The sequence below is a fragment of the Parasteatoda tepidariorum genome, chromosome 10, assembly GCF_982258835.1.
Source record: "Parasteatoda tepidariorum strain Cologne lab strain chromosome 10, Ptep-v5.0, whole genome shotgun sequence".
NCBI classification, from domain to species: Eukaryota; Metazoa; Arthropoda; class Arachnida; order Araneae; family Theridiidae; genus Parasteatoda; species Parasteatoda tepidariorum.
Window position 1 is genome coordinate 95,149,962 of NC_141764.1, and position 20,703 is coordinate 95,170,664.

Sequence of the window (20,703 nt, forward strand, 5' to 3'; positions counted from 1 at the left end):
GAAAACGTTATTAAACACTGAATTTCTTTAATTTACACAATCAATTTTGAATAAATTTTTGAGTATGAATTAGAAAACATTTTTTAAAACGAATTTTTGGGGGATTTTATATTTCAGGACAAATATAATTCCTATAATCTAACAGATTTTTTAGTAACTGTTAAACTGTTTCTTACAATTGAAAAAATACCAAAATGTAATTTTTGCTCGTAATTAGAGCGTCAAGCAAAAGATATATGAAAGGACACCGGTGTTCCATCTGCGTCAAAGAGTTAAGACACTTTCATGATACAAATATGAAAACTGAAAGTTTCTCACTATAATTAAAGTCTCAGTTTAAAAAGAGCAAAGATTTGTTTTATGAGAAAAACATAGAAACTCTTTATTTTTTTCCAAATATCTTTGCCTGATAATGAATGCGCGTGACTATTAAAATAACTTTTATCTCAGCTTACTAAGCACTAGGAGGCTTCGCCCCCTGCTCGCTGTCGCTCGCCATCCCCCGGAACTGCTTTCGCAGTTCATTTTGGATGGCTTCGCAATCCGATGCTCGCTTTGCTCGCTCATTGGATACGTTCTTAACGTCTAGCTTTTGTATACTTTTTTTGAACACTGAAGTTTCGAAAACTTTTCACTGTAGAAAATTCTAAGCCTGTGTATTTCAATATTAATTTCAAATTGAAAACAGTTCGCATATTTTTCTTAATCACACTATTCTAAATTTCAGTTGTTGAGAAAAGTAACTGTTGTAAGTTTTGTTTTAAAGTCTTTCCCACAAAAGGGCTAAAGTCATGTGTTGTAAAACAATATGAAATAGTAGTCTGCCACTGAACGCCGGATGTAAAGCATCGCGGCTTCAATAAAGATAATTTTGTATTTTTAATTCTCTGAATGGCGCCACCCTAATCGTACGTAGGTTATTAAGATTCATGAAATTTAACTTAAAATAAATATGAAATATTAAAACTGCATTCAACTCATAACTAATAATATAACAAAACGTGGAATAGTAAAGCGTTCAATTCAAAATAAAATAGCAATAGCATAACACTTCTCATTTCTGCCAATGAAAAGGAACTATTTCAGTACTCATAACCAACCAACCGTTTTTTTCTCGGTGACAATCGGAGATAGATAAACATATGATGCTCACTACGTGCTCTTGCGCGCCGAAGCCTATCAATTAAAACGTATTAGCGTTTTATATAACATGGATTAGCCATATGATGCTCACTACGTGCTCTTGCTCGCCGAATCCAATCAATTAAAAATGAAAACTGTTGCCAGCGCGAGAAAAAAAATATCATCGGTTTTATTGATACATACATACGTACGTATTAGCGTTTTATATAATACTAGGAGGCTCCGCCCCCTGCTCGCTAACGCTCGCCAACCCCCGAGAATTGCTACGCAATCCTATGTGGTTCACGCCGTGAACCATGGCCCGCTGCGCTCGCTCGCCAATGAACACAATGTTCTAGCACAAAGACATAATATATTATCATCAAAGACATAGTATTTTATCATCAAAGACATAGAATTCTACCAATGTTCTTATTGGTTTTTAAAAAAAGTATATTAGCTATTTAGATTGTACATGGTGAAAAAATCAAAACATTAGCTAAATAAGAAACATATTAGCAAAATAAATTATCAAATATTGCTTCACTAATATTCTGCATTTTAAAGCGTGAAAATTCAATGCATAAATAAACGCGAAATATAAAAAAATTCAATACAAACACTTAAACGTTTTTTAGACGTTTAGGTAGCTCCCAGAAGAAAAATATCAATTCAACAGCTGCCTTTTAAAGCATTCTCACTTCAATTAATTAATTAATTCCTAATTGAGTTTAAATTAAATATTGTCATGTTTTTAGTGCATGAATCTGAATTGAACAATCTGATAATGCTCACTCTGGTTATTGTTATCTGGTTGCTCACTACGTGCTCTTGAGCGCCGAATCCAATCAATTAAAAATGAAAACTGTTGCCAGCGCGAGAAAAGAAATATCATCGGTTTTATTGATACATACATACATACGTACGTATTAGCGTTTTATATAATAAGAAGATAGATAGATTTTGATCACTTCATTGCTGTCAATGTATTTAAATAATAGCTCAAAAGCTCTTTATTTTGTTAAAGAAATTATTTAGGGGTTAAAAAACTTTTGTAAAGATATTTGATATTTATTAACATTGCTTTAGATTTGAAAAAAACTTTTCATAACCAAAAAATATAAAATTGCCGGTTGTGAAAATTTGTAAAATTAACCTCCAAAATTAGCCTTGGGAAGTTAAATCTGTAGTCATAGTTTTACAAAGCCTTGACAGCTTATGATAAAAAAAAATTGAGGGTTAATTCCTAAATAAATGGCTCCATTTAATAAAATGACATTTAACCCCTTTGGAACGGGTGATTCATAAAAGCATTCGTGCAAAATCTGAATGATTAATCGTCTCCTCTTATTTCTTAGATAGTGATAAGCCATAATTTTTTCAAAGGTGACATTAAATAAGTATTTCCCTAATTTCCGAAAATTCCTAATTTCCGCCTAATAACAGCACAAAACACAGAAACATTTATTATAAATCTTTCACTTAAGACAAGAGAGATATTTTTCACCTAAATGCTCTTCAACTTTGAAATGCAGTGTATAGCTCGAACTCAGTGCACCTCCAGCAGTGTATTGCCCTCCAATAAAAAGATAAACTTTTTTAAGAATAACTGTTTCCGTATTAGCATTCTCTATAAAAAATGTTCTTTGAACTATTGCATGCAAGCAGATTAGCACAAAAGTATGGAAGATATTGCAGAACAACCCAAAAATTGTTGCACTGTGTATGAAAAATCGATCAATGTTTTAAATCTAAAGTTATTAAGATAATTTAAACCAGCAAGAATGGGTTTCAAACTCCTGGAAGAATTAATCGTAACAAATTAGGTTTAAAATGTCCAAAAAAATGCGTTACAGATCAATCAAATGAGCATCCGTTATTAACATTCATGCACAAAGTGTTTTAAATTTGACTGACGTTGTCAACATTTTTAGCAACAAAGCTGTTAATTTTTTAAAATAATACGGAATTTATGCGACCTTTATATGACAAACATGTTTTTAATCAAAATTTCTGGTTTTCGTTTTTTTACTTAATTATTTATTTGTTTATTTATTTATTGACACATGACACTACAGAAAGCATGCGGGTAAACCAAAGAAAGAAAATTGGAAATCTCATCAAAGTTCTTTGAATCCTTTTACTGACCCTTTGTAATATTTTCGAATTATCAGCCCATTAGACGCAATCACATGTCGTTACGCGACTTGTCATTCAGTTTTCAAAGCATTCGTCACATTCAGTTTTCATCTAAAATCAGCATTCATCAATTCAGCCTTTATCTCAAATGCTAAAAATTAATCTGCTACAAAATTGCGTCCTTCATATCAGCTGAAAGTTCATTGTCTTCAGCGCCTCAGAATACATTTATCTTGTGAATCAAATAGTCACATGATATAGGAGATATAATACAACTGAAGTTTCTATGTCTTTAATTTTCAATATTCAAATTGTTATACGCGTTATATCTATGTATTTGTCTATAGGATTCCGCTATCTGCTCAAATAAAAAGATTACCTACACTAGATGATAATAATATCTACTTCAATCATCTACTTCTAGAATATGCACGATTATTTTTAAAAAAACTAAAAATAGCCTTTGATTTTATGATTAGATATGCTCCTTGTTGTTTGATTTTAACCATTTTTGACATTTAATACTAATTTAAAATGGATATTCTATTTTCTCTAACATAAGAAATGTTTTGAAACTTTGAAAAACTTCCATTAAAATATGTATATTTAAAAAATTTACTAATTTATTTACTTGAAATGTTTTGAACAATATTAGATTATCTTGCTTTTTTAATGGGTAAAAAGTGTTTGAATGACAATCGGTTAAAAGTTTGAGAAACATTTTTGCACATAGCTTAAATATGTTTGCTGGAATACAATTTCGTAGCAAAAATGCTTTTTAATAAATTTTTAAATTCATAGCAGGCAAAAATTCTTTGAATTATAAGGCACACAAACAAAAGTTTTAACTACGGAATACGGTTAGCTACCAAAAATAATAAGCATTTTTATACTGTAATTTCTGGGAAACTATCTATTGATTGACAATGGAACATTGAATAAAAGGAATCATACCGTTTTTTACAGTTGTCACCCCAAAAAACATATTGAGAGCCCTGGCTTTATCGTAAGCAAAAGAATGCGACACCTGATTTTGAATTTTGGGGCAATCTGTCCGAGACTGTGTAGATTCAGAATTAAGGGGAAGTTCTTTTATTTCAGTATTATCTGTTCTTATGCACCAACTGAAGATAAAACAGAGGAAGAAGAGGAAAATTTCTATGAAAATTTAGACAAAATTTACTACAGTTGTTCAAAATATGATGTAAAAATTATTTTGGGAGATCTAAATGATAAGTGGGCAGAGAAAGGGAATTAAAATTTGTAACTGGCGGATTTAGCTAACATGATACAACCAATGAGAATGGACACAAATTAATTGATTTTGCCGCTTCGCATAATATGATTATAGGAAGCACGTCCCTTCCACATAAAAATATTCTTGAAGCTACCTGGCGTGCCCCATGTGGCACTTATGCTAATCAAATTGATCACGTACTTATTGACGCAAGACATTACTCAGGCTTGATGAACATGAGAACTTATCGTGGGGCTAATGTGGAAACTTCTTGACTATTGCTAAAGTCAGATCAAGATTATCAAATGCAAAAAAGTTTAAGGGAGAGACTTAGAGAGAATATGATTGCGATAAACTTAGAAATGAAATGATAAGACTTGAATATTGCGAAAAAGTAAAGGAATCAGTTGAATTTAAAGAATTGTGACGGTACTGTGGAAAATAAATAGAAATGTATAATAGGCAGTATCTGTAACGCTGCCAATACCGTGATTGGTAAAGTAACTAAGAAACATGTTAAGGATTGGTATGATATTGATGGTGCCATTCCTAATAATAAAAAGAATGTTGCATATAAACATATGATACAAGCACACACAAGAAGTAGTGCAGAGGAGTACCATAGACACATAAAAGAGGTGAAGAAACTCTTTAGGCAAAAGAAAAGGATCTTTGATGAGGAATTGTTTAAAGATGTTGAACATCTGAAATCCATTAATGAATCCAGAGCATTCTATCGGAAAATGGACCGCAGTCGATTGGACTTTAAACAGACCTCTAGTCTATGCAAAAACAAATTTGGTGAAATTATTACTGATAGACAAGGCATTTTAAAACGTTGGATTTTTGGTTGGACATTTTAAGGAACTTCTTAATGAAAATTGTGAGGATGTTGAAATAACTGCACATGAATTCATAAATGACGTAGAAGTTGAGGTTTCAACTACTGAGGAAATCAGGGCTACAATTAAAACCTTAAACAATAAGAAGGCTTCGAGACATGATATTATTTCAGCAGAACTACTAAAAAATTGTGAACCTACCTTATTGAGGAATTTATTTGAACTTATTACTGACATCTGACACTCTGAGATTATGCCAACTGATTGGAATATTAGCATTTTGTGTCCAATTCACAAGAAAGGAGATCCTATGACCTGTGCCAACTATCATGGCATTAGTCTTCTTTGTATAACTTATAAAATTCTATCCAGAATTTTATTTCTCAGACTGTTACCATTCATTGACTCACAAATAAGAAAATATCAACGTGGATTCCGTGCTGAAAAACCAACTAAAATTCAGATATTTTGTCTCCTTCAGATTTTAGAAATCGATGGAATTTAGCGTTGAAACACATCATCTTTTTGTTGATGTCAAGCCTGCTTTTGATAGTATCAATAGAAATTATCTTTTTGAAACAATGAATACTTTTAAAATACTTTCAAAACTCATTAAATTGACGAGACTTACATTGAAAGATACAAAGTGTAAGATTAAGTTTCTGGGGTCGCTGTCAGAAAATCTTGACACATTTACATGTATTCGACTGGGATATTATCTCTCCTGGCTTCCTTTTAATATTGCACTTGAGAGAGTTATTCGTGATTCAAGCATCAATACCAGTGGTCACATTTTCACTAGATCAGTACAACTACTTGCATATGCTGATGATGTTGATATAATTGCTCGTTCAATTCCTGCCCTGAAAGAGGCATTTTTTGCCAATGAGGTGGCTGCAAGGCAAATGGGCTTAGTCATAAATGTAGGGAAAACAAAATCTATGTAATTCTCAAGAAAAAGTCCCAGACCCCTATCTTGAAATAAATTCTTATAGATTTGAAACAGTAAAGAGTTTTACTTACTTAGGATCAATTATTACCATTGACAACAGAATGACTCCTGAAATGAAAAACCGACTCTATCTGGCAAATAGGGCTGTCGATGGGCTGAGAAGATTTATTAAATCTAGGTTTCTTTCTAGAAAAACAAAGTTCTTAATCTACAAAACTAATTTCCGACCAGTCTTGACATATGCTTCTGAAGCTTGGACAATGACAAAACTGGAGGAAAATTGTATCGCAATATTTGGGAGAAAGATTTTGCGGAGTATACTTGGTGGTGTAAATGAAAACAATAACTGGAGAAGGAGATTGAACTTTGAACTGTACAAGATTTATAAATATCCTGATATTATTAAATACATAAAAGTAAATAGAATGAATTGGATGGCCCACGTGATTCGAATGAGTGATTACAATACAAGAAAAAAGATACTGCTTTTTAGACCCACTGGAACAAGAAAGCGGGGAATGCCGTGGTTGAGATGGGCTGATTCAGTGGAGTCCGATTTTCTTGCAATTAATGAAATTAATTGGAGATCAAAGATAAATCGGATGTCGTCATGAAGAAATCTTCAGATGAAGGCATTGGCTCACATTGGGCTGTCTAGACAAATATGATACAAAATAAAATACAAAACTTGAACAAAATCGAATAATTCACGTCTTTTTTCAATTTTTTTAAAAAAAAATTTTACAAGCATTTTGACCGAATTCGCTCAAATTTCGTATTTTGCCAAGCAAAATTACATTCATTGAAATTATGTAAAAAATTGTATACCTTACAATTTGAAGAATTTTCAACAATTATTAATTAAAATAACAATTTTTTTAAAAAAAAATTTTACAAGCATTTTGACCGAATTCGCTCAAATTTCGTATTTTGCCAAGCAAAATTACATTCATTGAAATTATGTAAAAAATTGTATACCTTACAATTTGAAGAATTTTCAACAACTATTAATTAAAATAACAAAAATAATAAATATTTATTAAACGTCATTCTTTGCATGAAATTATCTTTTTCTAAATTAATTTCATAATTGCACACAAAAATGCTTTCAACTCGCTTAAAAATTTTTCGTATGGTGAAATAAGCTGCGAAACAAAATTAACTTCAGGGGGTTCAAGCTTTGGACGGCTATCCAGACCAAACTAAAGGGACCATATATCCCAGATTGCGGATATCCCCTATATTTTGGGGGCGAAAAATCCGAAGCCGTCGAAAAAAAACATTTTTATTCAGAAATAGTATGACGAAAGATCAGAAAAATTTGACGTCATGTGTTATGGAATGACGTCAATAAAGATAATCGAGACAAATTTCCTTGCTTGTACACATTTTAATAACAATTCAACTTTCTTTTGAGTCGTTAATACAGTGAATTCGCGATAACTCGAATCTGATAGGACTGACGAAAAACTTCGACATATCGGAAGTTCGACTTACCGTTAGTTTCGGTTTTGGACTTTCAAAATATTGTCCGATTATTTAATTAATGCTTATTAATTACGAATCTTCTAAATGCTTACAATATTTAAAATCATTTTTCTGACAAGCATTTTATGATACCCTGGTCCATCGGCCGCAACTTTGCTGTTGCGTTTGGCGGGAGAAACTGCAAGTTTACTGCTTTCAAATTAGGTAGATCACTATGCGCTGTGCATTTATCCATAAAGAGTGTCACTTTTCTTTTTTTTATCGAAGAATTTCCGATCCAATTTTCTTACATAGTTTTCAAATAAAACTGATGTCATCCAAAGGATACGTTTTCACATTCTTGAAACATCGGGGATTTCGGTATTTTCCGATAACAAGTGAGGGCATTTCTCTGTCCCAGACGCATTTCCTCCCCTGCATTTCCTCTCGCATTGCTCGTTTTACCCCCTGAGCAGTTTTTATCCTTAAACATCATAGTCTTATTTGGAAGACATTTAAAAAATAAACCCATTTCATCAATATTGAAAACATCATTTTCACTGTATGCTTGAAGTAAATTTGGTAACGTTTCATTTAACCACTGTTCACATACTTCAAGAGGGACAGCCTTAGCTTCTCCATGAAGAGTGCGAAAGAAATAGTGTGTGTGTTGCAAAGGAAGGGGCAAGATATCAGGTCCTAGGTTTTTTTTCTTGCTTTAAAAGATCAGAAAAAATCGAGTTAAAGAGAGTAAAATTCGAGTAATCGAGAATAATTAACATGAAATTGAAGATAAAAGGGTCGGGACCTCATAAAAAAAATCGAGTTATAGTAATGTTCGAGTTATCGTACTTCGAGTTATAGCGAATTGACTGTAGTTTGTTTTTTTGAATATTTTTTTCAATAATTGGGTTCTGTTCCAATTTTGAACTTTGTATCTTAGAATTACCTCGCTTAAAATGTTATAAAAACTTATACACCTTGCAAATCAAATATTTTCTGATCATTATTAAATTTAATAATAATTATTTTTCTTCCTTTTGAATAAACTTTATGCAAAAACTTTATGATTCATTTAAATGGTTCTAAAGATAAAAATAATATTATGCGAAAAGTAAAATTAATTTAAAGTAATTCTGACCTTCTGTGCTTACTAAAATATTTGAATCATATTTTTCAGTGGATTTTTACCACTCATACCCAGTAGAAGAAACCTACCAGCACGATAGCAGGCGCTGCTACTTATCACAACATCCGCAGATTATTTTATTAATCAGATTTTTATGAAAATTCATTTCAGCATCAACAGATTATTATTCATCCCAGATTTCAAAAAAATAAAAATAACTTAAAAGAAAAGCAGAAAAAAATCATTTTAATCAATCCCAGAACTTACCTAATTAATGTTTGCTTATTGGCTCCTTTACAAAAATTATTCTATAGTTATTTGATTATTTTCAAAAATTATAAATAATGCTCTTTAAATAAAAAAATAAAAATTTAATTTGAATTTCGACAAATAAAAAATTTGAAATACGAAAAAAATTTAAAAAGCTATTTCGTAATTTTTGAAGACTCAAGTTTCTTGTTTACAGACTGTAGGGGAACAAATTCCATCTTTTAAATCTCGATTATTCCATTCCATAGTTATATTCAACTGAAACTGTATAAAAATATTAATTAAAATAACAAATTGTTTTATTTACAATTATTAAATACTTTGCTAATCTGTGCTAATTGTTCTGTAAACTAATCTTTGCTAATCTGTGCTAATTGTTCTGTAAACATGGTGGATCAAACTATTTTTTTCAATCAGTTTGACTGTATTAGAATCACAGACAAATTAGAATTCATAAACATTGTTCAACAGAATCACTCTGTGAATTCTTCTACCGTCTCTCCTATTTTAAAGCACGAAAATTCGAATCCTTGAAAAAAGGCAGATCAATACAGGAAACAAATTGTAACTCATTTCGATACACACAAATAAATTTCCAATCCTTTGAGAATAATTGATGTCTAAAAAGTTTGTTCACAGAATATCTTTGGTAGTGTAATTTTAATACATAATATTTAAGTATAATAGAAATGAAAACAATGAGAGACACCTTAATCAGTTACGCTAACGGAGCTCTAAAAAATTGAGCAATCATTGTAGAACAATTGTTGAATTCTTATCGTGCCGTGAATCGAGGATTACCTTAAGCACTGAGCAACGATGATTAGTATTGGTTGATATTGTCGTGAGAAACTGCTTCATACTTTTAAAAATTACAAAAAAAAATTTTGAAAATAGAAAAAAATGAGTAAATTTAAACCAGATTGTAATATGTTTCATTTTGTCGTTATTATTTGTATTAAAAAAGAACTTATTGCCTCAACTTACCCATCTTCAAAGAATTGCACAACACCATACATATTAATAAAAATTACCCAAAAAATCAACAGACGTGTGGTGTACATTTGGTGTGAGCTTAAAATTGATCTTAACGTAGCAAACAATTTAATAGATAACTATCATGATCATTAAAAGCCTTGACCCAAATTAAACGAGTATAAACTTTGCTAGGAAAGAAACCTTAAATACACTGATGAGCCAAAATTTTATGTCTTTCCCCATTTTTGAATGAACTCGACTAAATGACGTGGAAAGAAAGTGATTATAAAGTGATTATATTGGAATTGTATTTAAATATTAATGGAAAAGTAAGGAATCGTTTTTTTATTTACTTTTGTAAGCGATGGGAAAGGTTACTAATCTAAGCAAATTTGATCGGTCGTAATGACCCTAAGACTAGGATCGAGTACTCCCAAAACTGCATATGCGAAATATTTATGCGAAGTGAATAAATGATGGTAAAACCATCATTAGGCTCCAAGGTTGTAAACGTAAACGCGTCATAAAAAAAGACACCGGAGACTTTCTCTTGGTAAAACAAAATCGGAATCAAACTGTGGCTCTGCCGATAGGCCAATAAAATGCAGGTTCAAGTGTTTTAGAACACATACAACGGATGCCGTTTGATATGGGACAGTGCAAAACACATACCACTCGTGTGCCTCTGTTGACCAAGCGTCATCGTCAACTACGCTAAAAGTAGGCTCGAGAGCATCGACACTAGACCATGGTAAAATCGAAGAGAGTTATCTGGTCAGATAAATTACGATTTTCCTTCATCAAATGTCGAAGGTCGTGACTGGGTATGCCATCTTTCAGATGAACAGTTGCTTCCCACCTGTACATACAACAGGTCATATGCAGGTTGGTGGTGGCGTTATTATGTTTGGTGGATGTAGGCATGGAGGGCCCTGGAGCCCATAGTTGTGGTAGAACATACCCTGAAAGCTGCAGACTACCAGTACAAAATTGCAACTCGCTTGCACCTACTCGAGGCGTCTATTTTCCTAACCGGAAATGGAATCTTCCAGCACGACAAGGCTTCAATTCACAAAGCTCTAATTATGTTGGAGCTGTCTAGAGAGCATAATGCGATGAATTTCCTAGTCACCTAACTTGTCAAATCCTATTCCAATAGAGCATGTTAGGAATGTCATTGAAAGTCAGAGATCAAACACCACAATGTCAGAATATCTCGATTTTGAGTAACCTTTGCTTTAGATATTCAGTACACTCTGTCGTCAGTTGATTACCGAGAACTTTTAGCATTGCAACTGTTCTTGAAGCCTAAGTTGGCGCTACGCGTTACTGAGTCGATTGTCATGTTTTGACCCTTCAGTGAGCAAAAAAAGAAAATCAATTTATCAATCACTCGAAAGTTAATCAATTATGTTATTGTTGTGGACGTAAGAAAAATGCTATTGATGTGTAAATATCGCAAGTTGTGTCGTAAATTATTATTATTATTATTATTTTTGCGCCGCATTACTCTGTTTAGTAAAAAAATTAGAGTAATTGCGATGATGATGGTTCTTTGTCCCAAATAGCCTTATGTCTAAAGGTTTGCATGTTTTCCCTTTTTTAAATTTCAAATTAGTTTTAAATTTGCTAAATTTTTCTTTTTTTTTCCTTTTTTGCCGAATTTTAAATTTCTTGAGAAAATGATAAAACTAATTGCAGTAGAGTTACAAATTTTTTAAATCTTAAAAATGATGACTTTGCTAATTTTTAAAGTATTAAATTCGTTTCAGAGCTATAAAATGATAAAGTTTAGTTTTCCACTTTTTTCAATGAAATTAATTTATATTATTCAAAGAGGTTAACAGTGAATTCGTATTTTTTTCTGTTTTCATGAAAATAAGCCAGTTTTAAATTTTATTAATTTAGTTAGAGTGTTAGATAATTAATAATTATGTAATTTAATATGATCAAGCACAGGCTCTTTTATTTCGGAGGTGCCATTTAAATGACCTTATAACTTCTGCCCATTCTCCATTTTTTTCCATTTAAAAAATCAAGTCTCCTTCGTTTAAAATATTAATTTTTATAAGGAAAAACAAAGGAATGGTTACGAGAAGTAAAGTTAATAATAGCTAATCCTCTCTTTTTCTTTCCTCTATGATACAATCAAATGCATATCAGACATGTGACTAAACTCAATCTTGAACACACTGTACTTCCTCGTTCTCAACTCTCATAGTTTTTCTTTTTCGTTATTTTCAAGTAGTTTTGTTATCTGATTAAGTGTTTTTTATTATCTCAGAAACATAAATGTAAACTCAAATTTTAATAGCATCTATCTGTTACTTCGAGTATTGTTTTCTATGACTGAACATCTAAATAGGGCTGAAAAGTTCAAATTGCTTGGTGCGATCAAATTTCTAAAAAGAAAAAAAATGGCTTATAACAAGAATCGAGATTTTGATGTTGTTATTTTTGGTGCTAGTGGATTTGTAGGTCAATATGTTATTGAGGAATTGGCTCATTCTTCAATATCGACAAAATTAAAGTGGGCTATCGCAGGAAGAAATAAGGAAAAATTGAGAGAATCCCTTAAGATTGTTCAAGGATATCTTGGAAAAGGTATGTTTTTTAAAAGTTTTAATAGTTATGCTACCCTAGTTTGCTAATGAATTTTTTTAATTCCAAATAGATACTTAAATGTAAATGTAAAGCTTTTGCTTGTAATTTTAAATTGGAATTATTATATTGGAAATAATTATTATTAAATTGGAAATGTAATATTAGCATTTTTATATGAGTACACAAGTACGCTATATAACAGTAGGGGAGAGTGGGGTCAAATGTAACATTTTTTACATACCTATTTTTAACTAACAAAAAATCCAATATATTATTAGTATTAATTGACAGACGAGTAAAGTAGACTATCCTCTACTAGAAAAAAAAAAACCTTATTTTAAATGTTATATTAGCTATTAACAATTTTTCCCAGTCGTGCACTTGTTACAATTGTCCCCACTTACGGTATCAATTGTAACAGTTCATAAATTCAACTGAAACATAGTTAATTATACATATTATCATAGTTGTGATATATTTTTTTATTGATCAAAATAGTAGTGGTATTTTAGGAATAAAAATAATAATGAGCAGAGGCCTAAAGTGTTAAACTTTTAACTTTAAGGGGTTAAAATTTTTAATTCATTCTGTGAAAGGTGACAAATAAAATAATGACCATGCAACATAATATAAATGATATAGGAAACTATTGGTGGTTCTTAAAGAGTTAAGTAATGGTTTGTAAACATAAGATTATTTATTTTCAGCTGTTACAATCGTCCCTTTACTTATTGCTACAATCGTCCCCACGACGCCATTTTAACTTCATTTGTTAAAAAAATGCTAGTTGATTAACAAAACTAATCTCATTTTTTTGAAATGTTAATTAAGGTGTCCACTTACATATTCGGTTAATAATTTTTATTTGTTTAAGCAAAATTACTTTGTTACAATATAATATTCTAATACCAAAAAAAGTACTTACGTAGCGTGAAAATATCTTTTGTGATGTAACTCATTCAAAAGTACATAAAAATGGTTGCCAGCAGGGGTGTACATGTAGATTTATTAAATACACCTTGTGCGCCACCTTGGAACCAAATCTAGAACCCGACACTCGAAATTTTTGCTCTGTTACAATCGTACCCTGTTACAATTGACCCCAATCTCCCCTACACATCGTACACTTACATTAGTACACAAGTTACCTTGGGAGTACAAATTTATATTAATTTTTCTGTTGCTCGAGATATTTTAACGGATATTTTTCCGTCGGTGATTTCAAATTTTCAGTGGGTATCTCTCTCTAAGTTATCTTTTCTTTCAAATGACGTTTTTAGTTTATTTTTCATCGAAATGCACAAGTTCAAAAACGTTATCTATAAGAAGGGGTGGAATGAAATTTTAGACAAACATCTTGCGCCTAATCATTAGAATTAAAATGTCGTAGGAAAACATCCCCGGAAATGTCCTATGCCGCAAGAACTTCCCTACTGTTTTATGACCTGTTTCCTCGCGTGCTTCTGAACAGGTCATAATAAAATAGCACCGCCAGCCGCATACGACGACATTTCAAAGAAGGAATTCAATTCGACCGAAAATAGACTAAAAATTTCAATTTCTTCTTAAATGTGAAACTTCAGGACAAAAAATAATTTCATGTATGAAATTCCCGCAACCGAATAAGGTAAGGAATTTGTATAAATGGAATAAAAAATTTGACCTCCAGTGTTTGATTCAAAACAGTTATTTTGAGAATTAATGAGTTTAATTTTGTTAAACATTCTTAAATCATTAAAGTATACCAAATAATAATGATCAATAGTATGCCAAATATTGCTGAAAATGGGCAATTTAAGAATTGATAAATTAAACAGCATTGAGAATTCTTAAATGGACGGAGATAGCGAATGTTTTTTCTTAAACGAAAACTTATTGAGAAAAAGAAAAAAAACATTGAAAAAAAAAGTAATTTGGGTAATAATGTGTAAGATAGCGTTAAATATTACTGAATGGTTCGACTTTATAGTTACATTCAGAATCCCGCACTTTAACTTTATTCGTTAACAAGATACTTTGTATAATGAAAAAAAAAAAAACTACACTTAATATGTTTAAAAAAAAGAATATAAAATCGATTATAGTTATAAAAGTGACTAAATATTACATGAATGTATTTTAAAATTGTATCACAAATATAATGAAATAAACTCATCTCAATTAATAGATTAAAATGATAAATCTATTGATTAGATAAATCTGTTTGTTAGCTGTATATTTTAGCTAGATATCTAAATTAAAGTGACTGGTTCTGAAACTATATATATATATATATATATATATACTCTATAACAAAAAAATCGACGCACCAAGAAGGAGTTGTTTGATTGAAACGAAAATTGGTGGATAGGAAAACAATGTACAGAATAGTAAATGGTTAAAATTTCAGAACAATTGAATAATTTATTGCAGAGTTACAGTAACAAGCTCAATAAGGTGTTGACCCGCCTCTAGCCTGGATACAAGCTGCCACACGGGGTGGCATAGACCAATGTAGCTCACGGATGTTCTCTTGCGGTATTTCCTGCCAAATTCGATCCAATTCTCGAGCGAGGTCATCAACATTCCGTACCAGATGCAATCGCCTTCCCATCATATCCCAGACATGCTCGATGGGAGAGAGATCTGGTGATCTGGCAGGCCAAGGAAGAGTTTGACAAGCTTGCAGATAGTTCATAGCAACACGTGCCGTATGTGGTCTGGCATTGTCCTGCTGAAAAACCAGCCCAGGGCGCTGCAAAAGGAACGGTAGCAAAACAGGTCTTAGGATGTCGTTGATGTACCGCTGTGCAGTAAGTGTACCTCTAATGACGACCAAAGGGGTCCGGCTGTCAAAGGAAATGGCACCCCAGACCATAATGCCCTGTTGAGAGCCGGTGTGGCGTGCAATAGTGAAGGCAGGATCCCCCCTCTGCCCTGTGCGTCTCCAAACACGTCTTCGATGATCGTCAGGACACAGTTGGAAGCGGGATTCGTCGCTAAAGACTATACGTCCCCAGTCGGCATCATTCCAGCCATATCTGTTCAAAACATTCATGCATACGAAATTTCAAAGCAATCGGATGATTGCTTCTTGGTGCGTCGATTTTTTTGTTATAGAGTGTATATTAAAAGTTTATGAAAATAATATTTTGTAATATTATATTTTGTTATGTTTAATATTCCAATTATGTATCTATTCCTTATTTATCTTATGGCTGATAAACAAATTAAGATTTTATATTTTAGAAATAGATATTACAGAGACTCCTTTGATAGAAGCAGATGTTAACAATGCATTATCATTATTAAATCTATGTAAAAGAACCAAATTGATACTCAATTGCGTGGGACCTGTAAGTCATGATATTTTATTCATTAGGAAATGTTTTTGAAAAACTTATATATCAAACATTTGTAACGTAAATTTATCAAAATAATTGATTACCGAAATAATAATGTTAGTTACAATTCTTTATTCATGAGGAAATTTTTGAAAATAATTAGTATTTAAAACATTTGCAACGTAAATTTTTAAAAATATTTAGAAAGTTTTTAACATTATGTGAAACTTTTTATCGTTTAAATGTATTATTATATTGTTTATTGCTATTGTGAAATTACGGGATGAAAAAAAAGCATTAAAAACAAATTTTAAAGAACGATTTTGTGACAATACATTCCTTAAAAAAGTATGAAGCTTTAGCACTTTGATTATAAATGGATAAATTTATATTGAAAATTAGCAGCATTTAATAAAATTATGTATTTACTTTGAGATTGTTGGAAAAAACACAATTTTATTAAACATTTCTTTCAAATAATAATTATTTTAAGTATTGTTTTACATTTTAAGCTTCACACAAACAATTTGCATAAAGTTTAAGATCTTTTGTTAATATACAAGTTGTTGCACAATCTTTGCCGCTGATATATATATTTAAAACTTATATCAATAATTAAATTTGAAAGTGTGCACATTATTTAAATACAGTGCACTCTCGATTATCCGTGCGCGGATTATCCGGTTTGCGGATTATCCGTGCTCATTCCGGAGTCACACAAAAAATATAAAGAGAAACATTTTCAAGATTAAAAAAATTTGATTCATGAAGTTATAACACTACCAAATTTTTGGAAGCACTATTCGTTATTGGATTGAAGTATATGGAATATCAACAGCATGGCAAAGGTAAAATTGTCTACGTTATCACGATCGTGGAGAAAGATCATACCGCTTGATGAACAATCCTCTTCAGATGTTCAAGAAAAATTTGATAACAGTATTCTCGAACAAACTAAGGTTTCGATATTCTTGATGAAGAAAATTTAGAAGATTGGTTTCAAAGTGATGCATGTGAGCCTGGCTTCCAGTATTTGACTGATGAAGACATTGTTATGTTGTTAAATCAAATAGTGATGATAGTAACTGATGCAGAAGATGTAGTAAATGAATGAAATACAATTTCTCATTCTGCTGCTCTGTGGAAACTTTATTAGATTATATGGGGGGATTTGATTACGGTGACATTACTGCGGTTCGTAAAATATGTGTATCGATATATGGCGAAGACGCATTACACATTTTTTAATAAGGAAAATTCCTAGTTTGATGTTATGCATGCAAATGTCAGTAATTTTTATATTTTTTGTACTGATATTGAATTTTTTTTTAATAAAAGGAGTTTTCGGATTATCCGTGTTTTTCGATTGTCCGTGCCACCTGTGCCGGTGATTAACCCGAATAATCGGGAGTGCACTGTATTCGTATGCTTTACTAATTAATAATTTATCAACAACCATTAAATGAAATAATAACAAATTCAAAAAAAATCTATACTCCAGTGATCCAGCATGCGATATTTTTGACAAAATTTTTTATAATTTTATCTCTTAAGAAATATTTTTTTTCTCTGTTTTGTTTTCCTGCTTGCGCACCTTTAAAAAACGACAGTCTTTTGATTGGATTGCATTTTTAATCATAATGCGAAATTATAAGAAAGGTAAGAAATTTGATTCAAGTACTCTGGATAGTTTCAGTCATGTAAATATCTTATTATCTGAGTCTTGATATCTTATTTCAAGAACAAAATTTGTAGAAACACTCCATAGATATATCCTACGATAAAAATTGCTAAAAATTAAAATTTGTCTTTTTTTTATCTAATAATTAGAAATATAAAATTTATTTTTTTATTTTAATAATGTCTATCTGGTAAAAAAATTTATGAGTACTCTCGTCTTAGTTAAACTCACATTTTTTGTCATTATACGTTAAAACTCGATATCCCAGAGGGTTAAAAAGATTTTATGTTAAAATATTTTTGAATAAATGAGAGTTACAATTGTGTTCAAAAATATTTTAAATTCCATTAAAATGTACTAGAGATGTTCCTTTACACTTCTTTTTGTTGAAAATAGTTGTCACAATTTTTGCTGTTCAATAACAGGAAAATTTATAATAAAATGAGTTATAATACGCATAAGTGTCAGTAAAATTACTTAGCAATACAATTAAAAGTAAGAACAGTAAGTTCCTTAATGCAAAATTAGTTTGTAAAGGCATAGCACAGAGAATATTAAGACACATTCGAATTAGGCTTAATAGAACAGAAATTAGATATTATAAAATGCAATGCACGAAAAAACAAAAATTAATATTAAGGATCACAAACTTCCGACTGTTCTCTTGTTTGAACAGAGGCGATATTTTTCAGATTGCAGTTGCCCCTCTGATTTTGAAAATTCATTGGTGCTAATTAATTAATATATTTAAAATCCATCCTTCAAAGCAGTAACGGATGAAAAATTAATATTTAAATTAAAAATTATTTAATGAGGTTATTTTCTCTCTCTCTGTCTTTGTGCGTATTTTTTCCTCATAAAATAAAGTAATATTTTTTCGTTTTTTCTTTCCAGTATAATTTGTATGGGGAGGCAGTAATAAAAGCCTGCATTGAAGCTGGAACTCATCACATAGACCTCAGTGCTGAAACAAAGGTTGTTTATTATTTTATTATTATTTATATCTCTCATAATTTTGTTCCATTAAAGACAATAGTACTTTTAAAAGGAATTGTTTTATGCAAGAAGAATACGCATACGAATCTGATTTTAATATTCTGTTAAAATTTATTTTTTCAGATTGGTGTATTTGGTAATATTTCTCTTGCTAGGTTGAAACTCTTTATTAATGACTTATTTTGTAGAGGAAAAAAAACTTATTTTTGTATAAAAAAAACTAATTTTAATTTGTTGTTAGAAATTCAATGTATTATAATAAAAAAAGAAGTTTGCTTGTACGTCTATTTTAACTTCTAAACCTTTTGCGCTAGATCCTAAAATTTGGAAATTGGAGGTGAGGGGCAATTTTAACCCCGATATTCAAAAGTGTTCAAAAATTATAATTAGTGCTTTCGGGAGGGACTTTCGGAAAAATTTACCTAATAGCTTACCATTATGCATTGTTGAAGGACAATTCTGTTTTCATAATTACCAGAAAAATAACACCAGAAATATTTGCTAGCTTATAGCTCTAATGAATTAAAAGAAATTAACACTGAAGTACATTGTTCATTCTGTAATAAATAATTATTTCTCATTCGTTATTCCAGAACAAAGTGAAGAAGCAACCGGTAACCACGAGCTTATTTTGTTTATTTGTTGTTTGTTTATTTGTTTGAATCGTATTTTTTCTTCTATTTTTTTAAAAAAGGAGAAATAATGTAAAATTATTGATAATTGAAGTAAGAAAAAATAAATTACGGACAAAAATTTAAATTTTTAAGGAAAATTGCTGGATTGTGATTAATTGTGACCTACATAAGTCACCAGACATCAATAACATCTCCTTCGGGTTCCGAATAATACTAGGAATAATTAAATTTTCTTTTAACGAATCTTCCATAAAGTGCTTTTCTCAATCTAATAAACTAAAGTCACTGGAAAGGGCAACCAATAATAATAATAACAATAATATAGAATTATTTTAAACTTCTAAATTGCTTTCCGTCTTGTGCGTGATTGCTAATGCTCATAATTACCGACTTAATAATTTGCTTTTCTCATCCCTACGAAGAGCAGGTATCCAACCTATTTATAAATTTAAAAAAGCTTTCAGCAACGCTCTCGCTGGTTAATAATTTTATACAACACTTATAAAAGTACTTTCAATTATTTTAAATGAATATATTTGTGTTTATATTCTGTCCTAGTAATGTTTTTTCCTATATATATATATATATATATATATATATATATATATATATATATATATATATATATATATATATATATATATATATATATATATATATATATATATATATATATATATAAAATGCAATTGAAAATATTAATCTAAGTCGAAATTAATTAATACTTTTTATTCCGATAGTATTTAGAAGAAACGCAAACGCAATACTTTCAAGCTGCTCGAGAAAAAAATGTATACATTGTGCTAGCTTGTGGAATGGGATTTCTTATTGATGATTATGGAATTAGTGCCTTAAAGAAACATTTCCCTGGTAAGCAAAAATTTCAGTCCGAATCTTAATTCTAATAATTTCTTGAAAATATAAACAATTCCCTTGAATTATTCATTATGTTATTTCGTAATACCTTCGAGTCACATCATCAATAAATATTAATAATTCATCAAATGCTTTTTTTTTTCTCAATATTCGAAGTAACGCTATTTAATAACCAATATGATACTTTTAAAGCTGTTGTGAGTTCAAATCTTGAATGTTCAGTTAACTTTATCCATCTCAAACCAGCGTCATACTGATTAGGAAAATGGGACAAAATGTCAATATAAAGAAAAACACAGTTTTCAGAAATTGAAGAGTGTTTGTAGTTTAGTTTTCAATATTTAAAATAACTATTCCAACACTGCATAGTTTGTGCAATGCAGAAAGCAAGAATGATTCCTAAATTTTATTGATTTTCTTATTGTTGGATAGTCTCACAAATTTGGTAATTG

At 30.6% G+C, this 20,703-nt stretch overlaps 1 protein-coding gene across 3 annotated transcripts in view; it reads left to right on the forward strand.

Annotated features, from left to right (window-relative positions):
* The first annotated feature begins 12,299 nt into the window (after positions 1–12,299).
* The window catches only part of LOC107436416 (saccharopine dehydrogenase-like oxidoreductase), a 36,493-nt gene continuing 28,089 nt past the window's right edge, over positions 12,300–20,703 (forward strand). Inside the window, exons 1-4 of one of the 3 annotated variants that reach the window (XM_087153390.1) lie at positions 12,300–12,740; positions 15,969–16,075; positions 18,639–18,719; positions 20,116–20,245. In XM_087153390.1, the coding sequence (XP_087009516.1) occupies positions 12,482–12,740; positions 15,969–16,075; positions 18,639–18,719; positions 20,116–20,245 (577 nt within the window). In that variant the 5' untranslated portion in view covers positions 12,300–12,481. The remainder of the gene's footprint in view (positions 12,741–15,968; positions 16,076–18,638; positions 18,720–20,115; positions 20,246–20,703) is intronic. The other 2 variants (XR_015429778.1, XM_087153389.1) reach the window with 2 other exon arrangements.